The sequence below is a fragment of the Nyctereutes procyonoides genome, unplaced genomic scaffold (genome assembly GCF_905146905.1).
Source record: "Nyctereutes procyonoides isolate TBG_1078 unplaced genomic scaffold, NYPRO_anot_genome, whole genome shotgun sequence".
Lineage (NCBI taxonomy): Eukaryota > Metazoa > Chordata > Mammalia > Carnivora > Canidae > Nyctereutes > Nyctereutes procyonoides.
The window spans coordinates 34,332,553-34,349,775 of record NW_026575048.1 but is presented as its reverse complement, the minus strand read 5'-3'; the positions used below and the strand labels follow the sequence as shown (position 1 = coordinate 34,349,775).

At 43.8% G+C, this 17,223-nt stretch overlaps 1 protein-coding gene across 2 annotated transcripts in view; it reads right to left on the bottom strand.

Moving 5' to 3' along the window:
* Positions 1-2,341: 2,341 nt before the first annotated feature.
* The window catches only part of NCAPH (non-SMC condensin I complex subunit H), a 33,686-nt gene continuing 18,804 nt past the window's right edge, over positions 2,342-17,223 (bottom strand). Inside the window, exons 10-18 of one of the 2 annotated variants that reach the window (XM_055327376.1) lie at positions 15,045-15,193; positions 14,446-14,552; positions 13,887-14,009; positions 11,010-11,120; positions 9,537-9,719; positions 8,247-8,360; positions 6,436-6,527; positions 5,953-6,028; positions 2,342-2,877 (exon numbers count right to left, since the gene is read on the bottom strand). In XM_055327376.1, coding sequence (XP_055183351.1) covers positions 2,818-2,877; positions 5,953-6,028; positions 6,436-6,527; positions 8,247-8,360; positions 9,537-9,719; positions 11,010-11,120; positions 13,887-14,009; positions 14,446-14,552; positions 15,045-15,193 — 1,015 coding nt within the window. In that variant the 3' untranslated portion in view covers positions 2,342-2,817. The remainder of the gene's footprint in view (positions 2,878-5,952; positions 6,029-6,435; positions 6,528-8,246; positions 8,361-9,536; positions 9,720-11,009; positions 11,121-13,886; positions 14,010-14,445; positions 14,553-15,044; positions 15,194-17,223) is intronic. The other variant, XM_055327377.1, reaches the window with a different exon arrangement.

Genomic DNA, 17,223 nt, shown 5'->3' with positions numbered 1-17,223 from the left:
TTTTAAAAAGCCAACCAGCATGGACACAGTATTTTTCATGCACTTGTGATGGTCCAGTGAGAGGAAGATTGCCAAATGTAAGTCCTTCTCAGGAGCAGATGCCAGCAGCTAAGAGCAGCCTGAATGAAGTCTCAGGATACTAATTCCTGCCAGAGATCAATGTGCCAAGGAAATAGGAAAAGAAAGCATACACCCGTGTGCCTATCACACTAGTACCCCAGAAGCCCCCTGGGAGTCCCCGCCAATTGCTTTTCTCCCCCTCTTCCCACCAGAGATAACCATGTCCCTGATTTTTTTTTAATTTTATTTACTTATTCATGAGAGACACAGAAAGAGGGAGAGGCAGAGACACAGGCAGAGGGAGAAGCAGGCTCCACACAGGGAGCCCAACATGGGACTCGATCCCGAGTCTCCAGGATCAGGCCCTGGGCTGAAGACTGTGCTAAACCGCTGAGCCACCTGGGCTGCCCATGTCCCTGATTTTTAGATTAGCCTGGCCCTTGCTTTTCTCCATAGTCTTACTACTTATGTATGATCTTTTTTTTTTTTAAGATTTTATTTATTTATTTATTTATTTATTTATTTATTTATTTATTTATTTATTTATTTATTTATTTACGAGAGATAGAGAGGCAGAGACACAGGCAGCGGGAGAAGCAGGCTCCATGCAGGGAGCCCACTGTGGGACTCCATCCCGGGACTCCTGGATCACACCCTGAGCCAAAGGCAAACGCTCAACCATTGAGCCACCCAGGTGTCCTGTATGTATGATCTTTAAATAGAATCTTGCTCAGTTTTGAGAAAATGAGTAGCAAGCATGATAACCTGTCGTGCAGAGAGGGTGGTATGGTCCCAATAGATGGAAGCACCAGAAGAAACAGAGACAAAGCAGAATGCCTGCATCCGAGGCTAGCCTCAGCTCCCCTGAGTATCTCTGGAGCTATACCAGGCTGTGGGTGGACAAGGCCACAGAGAAGGCCTAGAAGCACAGGGTTAGGGCAGTTGGACATCTAGCAGGGCATGGTATGGACCAGTGTAGCTTCCTGGAAAGGGGTACATGTGAGGGGTGTTCATTTTCATTTTTTAAAATATTGCATGGCCCAAACTCTTGTCTTTAGTCTACTCTCACTCTTGTTTGGTAGTTTGGCTAAGTATAAAATTTTAGATTTGGAAACCATTGCTTCTAGTGCTATGCTGACAGAAGTCTGACACCCTGTTTCCTGATCCTGTGTGTGTCCTCTTTCTGTCCTGAAGCTTGTAGAATCCTCTGTCCTGAGTGTTCTGAAACTTTATAACAAGATACCTTGGTGTGGGTTCATTTTCATCCATGTGCTAGACAGTCTCAGTCTGAAAACTCATGTCCTCCAGCTATGGGATACAGGCTTTTTATTCCTTCTTCAGCAAGATCTCCTCCTCTCCATTTTGTTTTTTTTTTCTGGGCCCCCTGATTGTCATATGTGGGACCTACTTGGCAACCCTTATAATTTCTCTCCACTCTTTTCTAACCCTTGGCACTTTCACTCTAATTTGGGGAGACTTCTTCTGTTTTACCCTTCAGTCTCTAGAGAAACTTCCACACCTGTACATCCCTCACTCCACGCTTTGCCAACCACTCCCAGTTAGGTTATGCCAAGGAGAGGCACATAAAGGAGACTGCAGGGCTGGAAAAAAGGACTTGTTCCTTCTTGTCCACTTCCCCAGCCTGGGAGCACCCCCCACCGGCACTTCTTCAAATGGGCAGCAGCAGTTCCTTCCCATAGCAGCAGTTTGTGGATCTTCCAGGGTGTGTAGAACCAGGTTAACGGGTCCGTGCCCCGCCCCCCCCCCCCCCCAGATGCCAGCACCAGCCAAGCAGCATCCTCCTCAGGGGGCAGTTTCTGCTCTGCAGAGTCCTCTCTGAAATCTTTTTGATGTTTTTCCTCTTTGTTCCTTTTGTTTTTCCAGCCCTGGGGGTAGTTGCTTCCCACAGTTGCTACTTGATACTTTGGATATCTAGTCAGCAGTTCTTTGTAAGAAGTTCTTTGTTCACCTTACATGTTTCTGCCTCCTGACTAGACTGTTACAACTCCCACCTTTATTTTACAGAAACTCTCATCTTTAGCAGGTGATGGGAGACCAAGAAGGACACTTTTAAGGCAATATCCTGAAATCAGTGTTCTAGTTTATCCGTAGGAATAGGAGATGGTTTCCCCAATGGGGGTTCCATTTTGACAAAGTAGTAGTTCTTATGTGTTTTTGCCAAGGTCATCCACAGGTGAAGCTGAGCATTTCAGCCTACATCCCTGTTAAAGGAAAGGACCAGCTCTAACTTATCTAGAAAGTATCCAAATATTTTACCATGCATTATTCAGAATGATTTTATTTTAAGGATAGACAATATATATACATTTGTAAGTATACATGTGATGTATTTTATGTACATAGCTTAGCTAGCTATTTAAAGGACAACCAGGGCCTGCTGGGAAATTATTTTCTACAAAAGTGTGGAAAATAACAAAGATCAACTTAGGAGACAAAAACTAGACATGGATACAAAGTATGGATATAGATTTTCATAATCAAGAACAGTATCCTCACCATCTCCTCCTTGCTAGGTGGTCACCACAGGGCAGAAAACTTTAATCAAAGACACAGTTCCAGGGTGCTGATTCCCAGACTGTGAGGGAGAGAAGGGAAGAGCAACAGACAAAACAACTGATACTTTCATAGTGGGGTATATAGCTTTGCCACAGGCCCGCCACACAGCAGCTCCCAGAATGGAGATGTCCTGGTCACTGAAGCGATGAGCCTCCTTCTGCCAACTTTTTTCGGGCAAACTCAATCCCCTTGCCTCACCAGAATGTCAGAAAGGTCCTCAGTTCCTTCCAGCTTTAAATTCTGAAGGAAGACCAGACATGTGAACTTTAGTGTACTGAAAATATAAGTATCACAAAACAGATTCTAATCAAGGTAACGGGGTAGTGACTATGAAGAATGAGATTTGTCCCATGATTGTTAAGTAAAATTATGTTATAGCAAATATAATTTGCATGATAAAGCTAATTCCAAATCCTTGCCAACTGCAGAGAAAAAAAAGCAAAAAGCAAGACTTCCCTGGCACGGATTCCTGAAATAGCCTTTCTCTGTAAAGGGCCCAAGGGCTAAGTTATTTTCTCCAGTAGGAGCTAAGAGAAGTGGATGGGGAGGGAGTGTTAGACACAATCCATGCCTGTTCACTCTGTCCACGCATGGCCTTCTCCAGGCCCTCCCCTTACTGCTCCACAACCTCACCCCCAGAGACTGCCATGACAGCACCCTTTCTCTCCTGCTCAGCCCTTCCCCTTAACACCCCCACTTTCCCACTCCATGAATTCCCCACCAATCCGGGCACTTGTTTCCCTCAGGACCTAAAGATTGTCAGAAACTCCCTTGCCTAAGCTCACCACAAGCACGCCTCCCCTCACTTGGTACTAGAGGCAGGTATGATGTGCTGGCACTCAGCAACCACCGCACCCTTTCTAGCACGCCTGCCTGTACTGCTAACGATGGAAAGCTAAAATCACATCCCCCTCCTAAGTGTGACCTCTGTGGCTTGGGTTCCAAGTTAATAAGCTGGACCATGCTGGCACTGAGGACCATGGAGGCAGAGGATGCAGGGCCCATCACTGCATCCCAAGCCCCAACACACTGCACTTCTCTGGGGAGCTCATTACCAGAGTGGCTGATGAAGAGTCCAGATGGGAATGAAAGACTGGGAGAAAGAAGGCCACAAAGAGAGTCATGTTCTGGTATTAAGTGTTGTTGTGAGATTGTGAGATTGTTGTCTCTCATTGTGAGATTTCACTTGATGGCTCTAAGCTCTGAGTTACCACTGATCCCTATAGATGATCATGGTAATTGATAGGGGCAATGTTAGCAGTACAAATTTTCTCACAAAGCCCAAAGCTAAGCCCCAGTAATGGCCCAGTGCTCAGCCTAGTGGTTTCTGCTCTGGTGTAGCTCTCCATCCTTCAAATGCTGAGCGCTCTAGGCCCCTAAAGACACACTTGACCACAGCAAAATGAACAATTCTAACCCCACTGTTGGGGGAAGCAGAGCAATGGTACAGCCAGAGCTTTATGTACCCCAGTGAGGCCACAAAAGCACTAATGCTTTTTAGCAGGTTTTCCTTGGCCTGTCTACTTGGGAATCAAGTGAAGACCATGTAGCTGGTTTCACACAGGGCAGAGGCAGGTTTCTGTGGAGACACACAGCCCAGGGTGTGTCACACACAGACACACAGCCCTTCTCAGACTGGTGAAACTGAGTGACATCAATAATATATATATTTTTTCATCAATAATATTCTTAATCTGGACTCAAGGGTTTCTGAGCTTTGGTAGACACATGGTTTAGAAGCCTGTGTGTGCTAGGAGAACACACCTAGTTGGAGAATTCACCAGCACCTACACCCACAAAGATGGTGCAAAGTTCCAGGCCATCAAGCAGTCACGCTTCTGAATGTCAAAAAGAAGGATGACTTGTGTTGCATGGCCCCCAGCCTTGTCTTCATGACTTCTGAACTGGACACATTGTCCAGTCAGCCATTGCTGCTTCCAGCCTTCCAACCAGCAGCCATGTGAGTTCAGTGGTCCTGAATCAACAATCATCCAGAGTGACTCTGATGTACAAGCTTTCCCTGACAGGAGTGAAGTTGGGTTGTTCTGTTCCTGCCTCAGTTGTGAGTGCCCAGGCCCAGCGGTCAGCATCATAGCTGGACACATGCAGCACTTGTCCTGGCTCTTTGGCTCATCTACATCTCTTCCCCACCCAAAATCAAAACTAGCTTCTGCCAAATGCATACTTTCTTCTTCTTCAGTGAGGTCATAAGCTTAGAAAGAGAAAGAATGGTCCCTGAATCCCAGTGGTAGGGCCACTTGGAAAGGATGACAGCTGTGTTACACAGGCTGTCCTGGACAGAACCTCTCTCCTCTGGGCCTAACAGTCCAAACAAAGCCAGACCTGGGAAAGAGAGCCAAACATCACCACATCACTTTCATTATGAGGCCAGAGGTCAGACACTGGCACGCAGGAAATCCCAGGCACTTCTGCAACACCCAGTTTTTATTAGCATTCCAGTACAATCTTATCAGCCCTCTCAAACCACACATCGGTGTTCAGACACTGAAGAGCTCCCTCCCAGCTCAGGGCAGGGTGGAGGTTAGAATCTACAGTGGTAGTGCACGAGAGCAGTTAAGGCTAGTGATGCTCTACTTCAAATACCAAAGTCTGCATTAGGGACCAGTTGCCCAAAGACACAAAGGATATCATGTCTCATGTAGTACCCCATATCTGGGCATGTTGCTGGCTGCCTCACTGGGCTGCCTCCCGGGAAGCACCAACAGATTCATGACAAGATGGGTCCCCACCTACTCCACTGATAACTGCCATAGCTGCTCAGCTCTGCTGGCTGGCATACTGCAGAGCCTGGCATGCTGTCACAGCTGGCACTTCTACTGCCTATGTGACAAGACACTCTTCACAGCTTCTGGTGGTCCAGCTTGGCTGACAGCAGCCCTTATGTCTTGCTACTCCTTCCTCCTGCATTTGTCTTCCTCTCATTCTCACCTGTCCCCTCTTTCTCCACCAGGCTTCCATGTGTCTTGACTTTGGCACTGGCAGGGTTTGGCCTTTAAAGCCTGTGATGCCCAATGATATCAAAACACTTGATGTACAGAAGTTGGAAAATGACAAATCACAATTCAGCACCTAAAACTTTTCCATTTGGATCCTCATTATTTTCATTGCTAATAATACCCAATGGCCTTTTTCTAAGATATTTTGAAGCGCCTTGTTAATCCTCTGGGGTTGAAAGTACTGCATAAATCAGTCTGTTTAAGGTGTCCAATGAGGGTGCCCACAGAAGATCTACTAAGAAGCTGAAACAGGTTGCCGTGAATAGAGAATAGTCCCATGTTTGCCAAATTTACCTACCTTTTCATTGGCTAAATGTAGGAGACAGGCAAAGGCCAGAGGTATCGAGAGGTTCTGAGCCATGAGGGGAGGCAGGCTGAAAAACAAGGAGGCAAGTATTTAGTTAGGTACTGCAGTTCTAGGAACAAAGGCTCTTTCATCAAGTATGAATACACATGTCCAGTGAGCAAACTAAGGAGAAACAAATATTTCAGTAATATTTCGATAAGCAGGTTTTTCCAGTTTCTTATTTGGAAATAAAATATCACTTGTTCCATTCCAGCCAATGGTGCAGAAAATGCCTTTTTTTTTTTTTAACGCCTTTTTAAAAAGTTGGTCTATATTAACTACTTTATCGCTACAAAGAAACAGAAAAACTGCCCCAAGTATGAAAAGAGCGGATTGCATGCAGAGGATCTGTCACACTAGCAGCTCAGGCTGGTGCACTCTCAGCCAGGGCCCAGAGGAAGTGGTGGCGAGCCCCCTGTATTGGCTGGCGGGTACCTCCTCTGCAGGTCCTTTGTGAGCATGCTGAGCATCTTCTCATCAGCCACCTTCACCGGGTCCCCTTCTTTTCCAGTTTCACTGTGGTTTGCCTAACAAGAAGGATATTGACAATTCAGACATTTAGGGCCAGTTCACTTTGGAGAAAGCAATGTACACTTCAAAGTTGTATCTCTGAAAAGTTTACATCTGAATGAAACCAAAACATTTTCTAAGTTACATTATGAAGAAAAGCGACCCATAAAGGGACTCAGTGCTTCAGCCCTGGATCATGACACTGACTACCCACTATAGTAAATGTGGATGTTAATGGCCAGTATAATCCCAGTAACAGAAAAGTTGCAAAGAGGCTTCTAGTTTCCTCGGAAGAAAACAAAATACAGAAATAACAAAAGCCATGATCACTTATAGCTTCAACTGGACTACACAACCAAGAGCAGGACAAAATCCATAATCTATTGGGTAAGCAGTTATCAAAGGATATCATGTCTGGGCTAAAGTAACTCAAAATGTGTACATGGTGAGGGGCTGGAGTGACAGTACAGGATGGGTGACAGTATAGATAAAACATCAATAACTTGGGACACCTGGGTGGCTCAGTGGTTGAGCATCTCCCTTCAGCTCAGGGCGTGATCCTGGGGTCCTGGGATCGAGTCCTGCATCAGGCTCCCTGCAGGGAGCCTGCTTCTCCCGCTGCCTGTGTCTGTGTCTCTGCCTTTCTCTCTCTGTGTCTCTCATGAATAAATAAAATCTTAAAAAAAAAAAAAAAAGCAAAAACTAGTGAAAGTAGGTGTTCACTATACTATTCTCTTCCTACTATGTTTGAATATGTTGTCTCTTTTTTTAAAAAAAGATTTGAGAGAAAGTGTGTGTGGGAAAGCATGCATGAGCAGGCAGAGGGAGAGAGAGAGAGAGAATCCTCAAACGGACTCCCTGCTGAGGGCCAAGAAGGATGTGGGGCTTGAATCCCAGGACCCTGAGATCATGACCTGAGCTGAAATCAAGAATCAGATGCCTGGGGCGCCTGGGTGGTTCAGCTGTTAGGCGTCTGCCTTTGGCTCAGGTCGTGATACCAGTCGGGGGATTGAATCCTGCATCAGGCTCCCTGCCAGGGAGGCTGCTTCTCCCTCTATCTATGTCTCTGCCTCCGTGTCTTTCATGAATAAATAAATGAAATCTTTAAAAAAAAAAAAAAAAAAGAGTCAGATACTTAACCGAGAGTGTCCTGTCTGAATATTTTCATGATGAAAATATTTCAGCTTTTTTAATTTTTTTTTTTTTTTAAAGAATAAGTCCTTCATTAACTAGAATCCCTAGAGGACAGGGTATTATAAGTCATTTTAATTCACAGCTTAAGTAGTACCCCTTCCCTACTTTTTTTTTTTTTTTAAAGATTATTTCTTTAACATTTTATTTTTTTTTTAATTTTTATTTATGATAGTCACAGAGAGAGAGAGAGAGGCAGAGACACAGGCAGAGGGAGAAGCAGGCTCCATGCACCGGGAGCCCGATGTGGGATTCGATCCAGGGTCTCCAGGATCGCGCCCTGGGCCAAAGGCAGGCGCCAAACCGCTGCGCCACCCAGGGATCCCAGATTATTTCTTTATTTGACAGAGAGAGAGAGAACATGAGTGGAAGCAGAGGGATAGAGGGAAGCAGGCTCCTTGCTGAGCAGGGAGCTCGACATGAGGCTCAGTCCTGGGATTTCTGAATGAATGCTTTCTGTATTCAAGCTATTGATCTTGGAGGCTTAATCATGAGCCACTCCCCTCCACATGCTAGGCACCTGGAGAGTAAGCAGAACATGTTACCTCTGTGTCTGCTTGCTTAGAGCACTTTGTCAGCAAGCTCCACATACTCTGCTTCAACTTCTTCATGTCCATCCTTTTGGCAGTCTTGGCATAATGAATTTCAATTTTATTTACCTGGAAAAGACAAGGTAAAATTAAGCAAAATAAACAAAATCTGTTGTACAATCAAAAGTCTGGAGTACAAAGTATCTGGTTTAGTTTGATCAAAGCAGCTACAGAGCTTCCTTTGGATATGTCAAAACAGAGTCCCTCATTTTTATCTAATTTCTTGTTGATCAAGTGCAATCTACATTAAGACTAACCTGGAATTCCAGTGCAAAAGACAGGTCAATGAAATTATGAAATCACCAAGCCTGTCATCTGGTATGGAACAAATGCTTAATATATGATCATTTCATATGAACTGAATTTGGATAAGATTGATGGGCTTTCTTTCTTTCTCTTTTTTTTTCTACTCCTTCCTTCCTTCCTTCCTTCCTTCCTTCCTTCCTTCCTTCCTTCCTTCCTTCCTCCCTCCCTCCCTCCCTTTTCCTTCCTTTAGTAAATGTGCTGCCAAAGAGAGCACTCTTCTTAATTTTTAAAAAAGATGTTAGGGGCACCTGGGTAGCCCAGTGGTTGAGTGTCTGCCTTTGGCTCAAGTCGTGATCTGGGGTTCTGGGATCCCCAAAGAGAGCCTGCTTCTTCCTCTGCCTATATCTCTGCCTCTCTGTCTCTCATGAATAAATAAAATATTTAAAAATATAAAAATAAAAAAGATTTTATTTCCAAGTAATCTCTATAACCCAACATGGGACTTGAACTCACAACCCCAAGATAAAGAGTTGCATGCTTCACCAATGGAGCCAGCCAGACACCCCTGGCCAAGATTTTCCAGAGCCAAATACCTAGCCTCTCCCAGTCAGCACAGAAGCTGATATTCCCTGCCTGCAGTCTTCATTCACATATTTTACCACTTTGCCCCTAGTCATATGGTTTAGCATCATCTCTAGAGATGGCTACTTCCACACAAACTTAATTAGCCATCAGTTCATTCCCAACACACCCCTACTGAGCAGTCAGCCACTTGGAGAGCAACAGGTTAAAACCGAGAAAGAAAAAAAAAAAGGAAGGAAGGAAGGAAGGAAGGAAGGAAGGAAGGAAGGAAGGAAGGAAGAAAGAAAGAAAGAAAGAAAGAAAGAAAGAAAGAAAGAAAGAAAGAAAGAAATCAAGCCCAGACTGATGTTACTCTCATATAGGAGGAAGATTAAACAGATCTCAGGCAAATAATATAACACAATTCTTGGATTTCACCTTTACCTTCTGAGGCTCAGCAACCAGATTGGACTCCCCATAAGTGGTGATGTCCAATCCTTGGATTTCAGGCACGTCACCATTCTCTTGTGCTGTCTTAGGTGGATGGCAAGATGTAAGGTCAAAGGTTCCAGCTGGTCCCACAAACAAGTCATCCGACTCTTCATAATCACTGTTGGCAGCCTAGGCAAGGAAACAGTTCTTCAAGTTTGGCAGAAGCCATCTGAAAGGCTTAGAAGTATCCTTGAAAAGGACTCTGTATTTACACATTAAGAGCAGAACACCTGAGAGGCCGTTATGTGAATTAAGCTAGGAATGGACTTCTGGGTGCCTCTAGTTATTTCCCATGTGAATTAAGCTAGGAATGGACTTCTGGGTGCCTCTAGTTATTTCCCTGTTATACATAAACCCTATGAGGAAGGTATCTGTGAATTAAGACCTCCAGAGCAAGTTATAAGGAATAATTACAACTGCCAGTGTCCTCTCTGGTTCTAGCCAATTTAAGATTTTATTCTATAGAAAGCATTTCCAAAACACCAAAAATCTGACCCAATGCCTCACCCAATGTGAGCACAAGAGATGCCAGGGGTCACCAGCCAGCAGCAGGGGTTCTCCCTGGGAGCTGCAAAAAAGTCATTCTTGGACCAAGCCCAGCAGGAATGGATCAGATATCTGGGCTGGAGACCAGGACCTGGTTTTTTAACAGGCTCTCTGGGTGATTCTCATACTCCTCAAAAATTTAAGAAGCATTTGCCAAGAGGTCAGTCTGGATTTTCACTAAAATGTAACAACCCAACTCTCCTCCAAGTAAGATGATAAGTGAACAAACCACTCTTCAGTTCTTGTCCCTCCCACAGGGACACAAAGGAGGCCTAATATTTTTCCCCTTTTTGTTATTTCCTCCCCCCCTCCTCCTTTCTCTGATTTCCATTTGCCATCTCATTAGTAGACTCACGAATGGGACAGTGAGATTATTTGGTCTAAACCAAGATCTAAAAATGAGGAGTGGCTTATACAAATTCATGACATAAAAACCAAAATCAAGAGCTAGGAGCTGGTCTCCTGAATCTACCCCACGGACTTTTTCCCTATCAGATCACACCGTCTTCACATGTCTATCTGTCCTGTCTCCCTGGCTAAAACATTAGCAGCTCCTAAGAGCAAGAGGAGTATTTTCCTCTGAAATCCCAAAATAGCCAAAATAAGTGCTTTGCCCAGGCTAAAGGCATTGTGTGGCTTACTGGAGTAGGACTTTCGCTTTCCACATACAGGGCTTGAGGTAAAGCAGGCCAAGGTTTTGGCTGTTTCCTCGACTTGGCTCCATTTCCTGATGCCTGGGGCAGGGCAGGCAGCCACCCCCTTACCTGATCCAGAATTTCCTGCAGCCTTCCCCCATATAGGAAAGAGAGGAGATGGGAAACAGGAAAGGCTCTTCTGCTTACAAGAAAGGACAGAGCTCTTCTTTCCTTTTACCTGTAATCCAGGGCAAAAGTTGGAGGTGTCATTAGGGTTGTTGTAATCATAGTCTCCAATTTCTTCATAATGTTCAGTTCTTGCCCTCTGGCCTTGAGCTGTCTTAAGTAACTAGAATGAAGGAAAGAACAACTGTAGAAAGCAATTTCTAGAAAAACAGCTCTAAACTAGGTTGGACAATAACCTTAGTTCTTAGGATCAGTCTTCTAGAATTACAGAATTTTTAGAGTTCTAAGGGCCCTGACAAGTCCTCTAATTTGGACTTCAGCCGCACAACTCTGTTCTAGAGCAAGCCCCAGGGTAGCAGAGCTTGGCAACTCCATCCATCCCAAATAAAATACAGCAGCTGGTTTGCAATTAGGTCTGCACACAACTTTATTTGAAAACGGGTTCATTGGACAGCCCCGGTGGCGCAGCGGTTTAGTGCTGCCTGCAGCCCAGGGTGTGATCCTGGAGACCTGGGATCGAGTCCCACATCAGGCTCCTTGCATGGAGCCTGCTTCTCCCTCTGCCTGTGTCTCTGCCTCTCTCTCTCTGTTTCTCATGAATAAATAAATTAAAAAGTCTTAAAAAAAATAAAAATAAAACTGCCTATACCTAGCTGAAAAAAAGTCAAATTGTTGCTGCTCAAACAATTCTGAGAGAAAACTCACTCATGATTTTAATTCACAAGCAGCCTGTCCCATTTCTAGAGCAGTCACTGCTCCCTACATAGTTACAGGGAGAAACATCCAGCAATTCTTCCTATCATTACACCCTCAGGACTTTGTTCTGCCTGCCAGAGCCTTACAGAAAAAGTTGCCCTCCTCTTTTGGGAATGCTTGTGACCACAGCCCTTCAGATATTTGCTGGTCATTAGACCAGTGATTTTTACCAGGGTTGTGTATCTTTGGGGTCAAGGAAGTGAGGCTGCAGTTATGTACAGTTTACAAAGCATATTGAATATTTTAATATACTCCAAAAGCAGCAAAAAAAAAAAATCCTCACAATGTTTTTGTAATACAAACCCCATAATAATATTCAACAATAGCTATTTATTGACTTAAGAAAAGTCCACTTTATTCCACATATCCTCTTATAAGACCATTTGTAAATCCCTCTCCATTTAGGATACTCTCCTCTAGGCACACTCTAAATTGTCCATAGTCTACAAGAAGTCTTTTCAGGAAGGGTATGTGATCCCTTCATGTATCAGCTGCTTGCTATTATAACTCCCTGTAAGATTTTTTTTTTAAGATTTTATATATTTATTCATGAGAGACACAGACAGAGAGAGAGGCAGAGACACAGGCAGAGAGAGAAGCAGGCTCCGTGCAGGGAGTCCTATGTGGGACTTGATCCTGGATCCTGGGATCACACCCTGAGCCGAAGGCAGACACTCAACCACTGAGTCACCCAGGCGTCCCACCCCCTGTAAGATATTAAGCAGGATGGTTGATCTGTATGGTCTCTAGGCAAATTGCGCTTATTAATCCAACATTTAATCTCCAGAGTTTAATAGTCATTTTCCTTGTATAGCTCTGCTGGAAGGACAGGGGTCTTCAGTTCTTGCTGCCTGGCTGCCCTACCACACACAGTGAGTTTGTTCCTGTGGACAATCAGAAGCAGAAGTTCTTTCTTCTATTAAGATACAATTATTAAAAAAATAATAAAATAAAAATAAAACAATCACCCCCGGAATGTAATAACCTAATGATCTTGTTCTACCACCTTAACAGCTGAATATCCAAATTCCCACCTAAGGCCACAATCTTCAAATGCTCATAATAAGGGCTTGAGGGAAGTGAGGGTGGCTTGTAGCCACAGAAGGCAGCTCCAGGCTGGCCAAAGTTTGGTAGAAGCGTCCGACTATCCTGCTCTTCTGTTCCAGGGTTCCATTTTCCTTTAGAGCAAGACAGGGCCAGCATGTAACCAACACTGACCACAGCTAGTTTCTACTACTGCTGCAATTCTGTATCCCTTTCTGTATTTTTAAGAGTATTTCTGTTAAATAAACAGTACTGATTAAAAAGTAAAATATATTAGAATGCATTATAAAAACACAATGTGAGACAGTAAATTTGGGGGACTATATACATATTATTAAGGCCTTGTAGAGAAACAGGCAAAATATGGAAAAGGAAACTGAAGACAGTTTGTGGATATGACAGCACAAGACCAGAACAATCAGGAAGGCAAATGAGCAGAGGATCCAGATAAAACAGAACTTAGCATGAACTACTGCCTGGTTACCCTGGCAATAGTAACATGCACTTGGTACCATCATCACCAGAAAAGCCACAGGCAGATGAAGTGAAGAGTTCATGGGGCACAGCACCAGGTGGTCTAAAGTGCTCATCATAACAGAGAGCCTCGTAGGAAGCCAGGAAAAGGTGTACAGCACTAGCGAACTCCGTGAGGACTGCACCGTCAGGTACACAGCACCCACATTACCCCACAAGTCACAGTGGGGCTTATGTCTACACCTTGATCACAAGGAAAGCAGTGTGGCTGGGGGAAAGTATCTGGCTAGTGAATACACAACTTCAATGAGACAGAGATAGAATCAAGAAATAATTATCATCCTTTAAAAACCTCAACGAAAGATTGTTTATCCCCTAGTGTTTCAACATGTAGGCCTCAGGGGTCAGCCAGCAGCCTCATCAGCTAAAGTAGTTTCAAATCTTTAGTGTGCATTTATCCTAAGCTTTTCCTTTAGTTTTACCATATCCGTTGCCTCTCCCGGTGACTGCCCCTGGCTAACACATGCTCCTCCCCATGAGCTCTCCTTGTCCTCGAAGGCACGGGCTGACAGTCACGCTGCCAGCCATCTGACGCCTCCCAATCCATCAGCACATTAGACAGCAGCAGCCTGGAGAAGCCAAGGAGCAGTCTTACCCTGATGCCTGGTTTGAGATATAGCTGGACAAGATGATCAGTCTCATAGAGGAAATCTGTAGGAAGAGTGGTGGCTCTCCAATTCTGGTTCTCCAAAGTGGACTTGGTCAGAATAGTAGCAGCCTATTAATTAAAAAAAAAAAAAAAAGTTCAGGCTTTTTTTTTTTTCAATTTTTAAAAATGTATTTATTTATTTATTTATGATAGTCACACACAGAGAGAGAGAGAGAGAGAGAGAGAGAGAGAGAGAGAGGCAGAGACACAGGCAGGGGGAAAAGCAGGCTCCATGCACCGGGAGCCCGACGTGGGATTCAATCCTGGATCTCCAGGATCGCGCCCTGGGCCAAAGGCAGGCGCTAAACTGCTGCGCCACCCAGGGTTCTAAATCTGATTCTATCTGCCACTGAGTTTGGGACTATTCCTCAATTCTCCTAGAGAATGAGGGAAAATGAAACCATTCATTTACTCTAAAACTTAAATTTGTAATGAATTCTTTAAAAATCATCTGAAGAGTGAAAAGAGTAACTTAAGCACAAATGCTAATAAATCTAGCACAAACCTTTGTTTTTTTAAAATACACATCAAAGTCAATATCATCGTCAAAGTCAATTTCAAAATCTTTCTTTGAATTCTTCTTTTTGTACTCTGATTTGGAGGAAGCATCATCTGCAGAAATGAACACAGATGTCAACACTGTTCACCTCTAGGTGGACATTATTTACCCATTTGCAAGACCCTTATGAACCACAAAAATGCTCAGCATTTTTGTCTGAGCATTAACAGTATTAAGAAAGGAAAACCATACACCTAGTTTCATCCTTATAATTTGTGGTCTTGCTAACAAAACACAATACAAAATATGCTAATTAATCCCTTCTTTTCAAAGAAAGAATGCATAACACATAATGCTTCAGAGTTCTAGAGTACTACCTTGTTTTGTGTTTTTTTTGTGTTTTTTTTTGGTGGGCAGCAAAGTTTATTGACGGATAAGTTTATGGAGCAATAGTACAAAGCTCCCAAAGAGGGAAGGGACTCAAGAGGGTTGCCTAGAGTCCTGCCTTGTATGCCCATGGTCATTCCCACATATGGCCACATCTGAAGTCACGTGGATACTGACCATTGACACTATCTCTTTAAGTTCCATTTAGAAGTACATACGTTTGTGTCGGGGTCTAAAGCGCCAGTGATCCGGGCCAGCCCACATTGACATGGTACGGGGACTAAAATAGGAATATTCTCCAGGTTTCATGGACAAAAGAGGGCACATGGTCCTAATGTCTCCATCCCCAAGACGTATCATTTCTTCCCTGTAACACAAATGAAATTATGTTTTTACACATCCCAACTGTGTACATGTCAATATATATAACACAATCATGCCAGTTACATGTAAAGCAGCATATGATGAAACTGAAGACTCTACCTACCCTCTTTTCCACAGATGAGCAGCATTTCTAAGAGGAAGTCCAATATAAATACTTCATCGTTTATAATTCCTTAGATTTTTACTTTGTGAAAGTGCTTTTCTCTTAATTTTATAACAATATAATCATAGTTATACAAGAAGTTTTTAAAGTATTTCATGAAATGAAAGTTTACACATTTGAGAGACAATAAAACAGTTTTTATATATAAGACTATAATTAGTAAAATGCCAGAGCTGGGAGCTGGACACAATTCTCTAAATCAGCCTCAGGACCTTTCCATACACAAGGCTTCCTGCAATACAAATGACAGTCTCCCACTCCTTTACCATCCTTCCATAAGTGACGGCTCCAGTAATAGTTGTATCGTCTACTGAAAGTGACACCAATGTTATTTTAATTTGTTCCCCAAATGACTGGCAGGGAGGCATGTAATCTGTTAAGCCATCTAGCTTTATTCTTTGCTGTGTGTGAAGAGCCTAACTGGCCAGTCCAGCATGGCAGTTTGGGTTTGGTTTCTCAACCTTTCTAGTACTAGGTACTAGTATTTACGAGGTAGCTTTCTCCTAAAGGCCTGACACATCAGAAAGTATGTTAGTGCTGCTATACTGCCCTCTAAAGGTAAAGATAACAAGGAATCCTCAGATAAGGAGGGGCTTTTTATCTATACTGAGCCATAAATATAAATCTTCTTCACATCAAGCTTTATAGAGTAAGCTCAAAAAGCTTTAAAAGAGGACTTTGCTTTATCTACAGAATCTTTACCTCAAAACCAGGAAACTGTATTTGTATATTTATTGTGTAAAACTTAATTTTATTTTTTTTAAGATTTATTTATTTACTTATTCATGATAGAGAGAGAGAGAGAGAGAGAGAGAGAGGCAGAGACACAGGCAGAGGGAGAAGCAGGCTCCATGCCAGGAGCCCGACACGGGACTCGATCCCAGGACTCCAGGATCGCGCCCTGGGCCAAAGGAAGGCGCCAAACCGCAGAGCCACCCAGAGATCTCCTACTATTTTTTAAAAAGATTTTTAAGTCACCTTTCCACCCAACGTGGGGTTTGAACTTACAACCTCGAGATCAAAAATCAGGTACCTCTACTGACTGAGCCAGCCAGGATCCCCTAAAACTTAATCTAAAAAATTAGAATATACTAAAAGAATTCACATTTCCAGTCTGTAGAAGGCCTGTGTTCACTAAGTAACCATTCTACTGCACTGTGAGGTCCAGAGGGAGAAAGAGGATGGGCTGCAGTAGAATCTCCACTCAATACTCATCTGTTTTGGCAGTCAAGCTGGGAATTTGTTGGGAACTTATAGGCAAAGCTATAAAGAGCTTGGCTCCCATCCCCTGAGGGAATCTGTGGGCCAAGGCAGGACTGAGGCCACTGACACTTGGAAGTCCAACCTTTTTATCTTGCAGGCACCCTACTGGTCCCAATTCCCCAATTCAGCAACTAACCCACTTCCCAGTCTCCCCAGTTTTCAAGGCCTGCCCCTCCATCACACTTCTCTCCCCTCTGGGAGAAGTATCCCTTCTACCTGTACCCCAGCCATAGGGACCTTCTGCAAGTTAGCACCAGTTTACCATTTCATACAAATACCTGCCGGCTAAAAGTCTCCTAGCTGGCTCACAGTACCTCACTCCGCAGGAAAAGAACAGAGAACGGAGCAGAACACCTCACTCTGGCATGCATGGAGCAGGTTGTGGTGTGGGCCTAGACCACAGACTAGGTCCTTAACCCCAGCAAGCACCTGTCCCACAGAGAGACTGGCTAGAGCACACATGGCCCACTGCTGCAGGAAGAAGTGAGCTCAAGCTGTAGCTGGACACAAAGCACTTTGTTAGCCCTGGCCTGTTAATGTATGATGTGAATGGTTGTCCAAGTGTTGCCATCCATGGACCAAAAAAC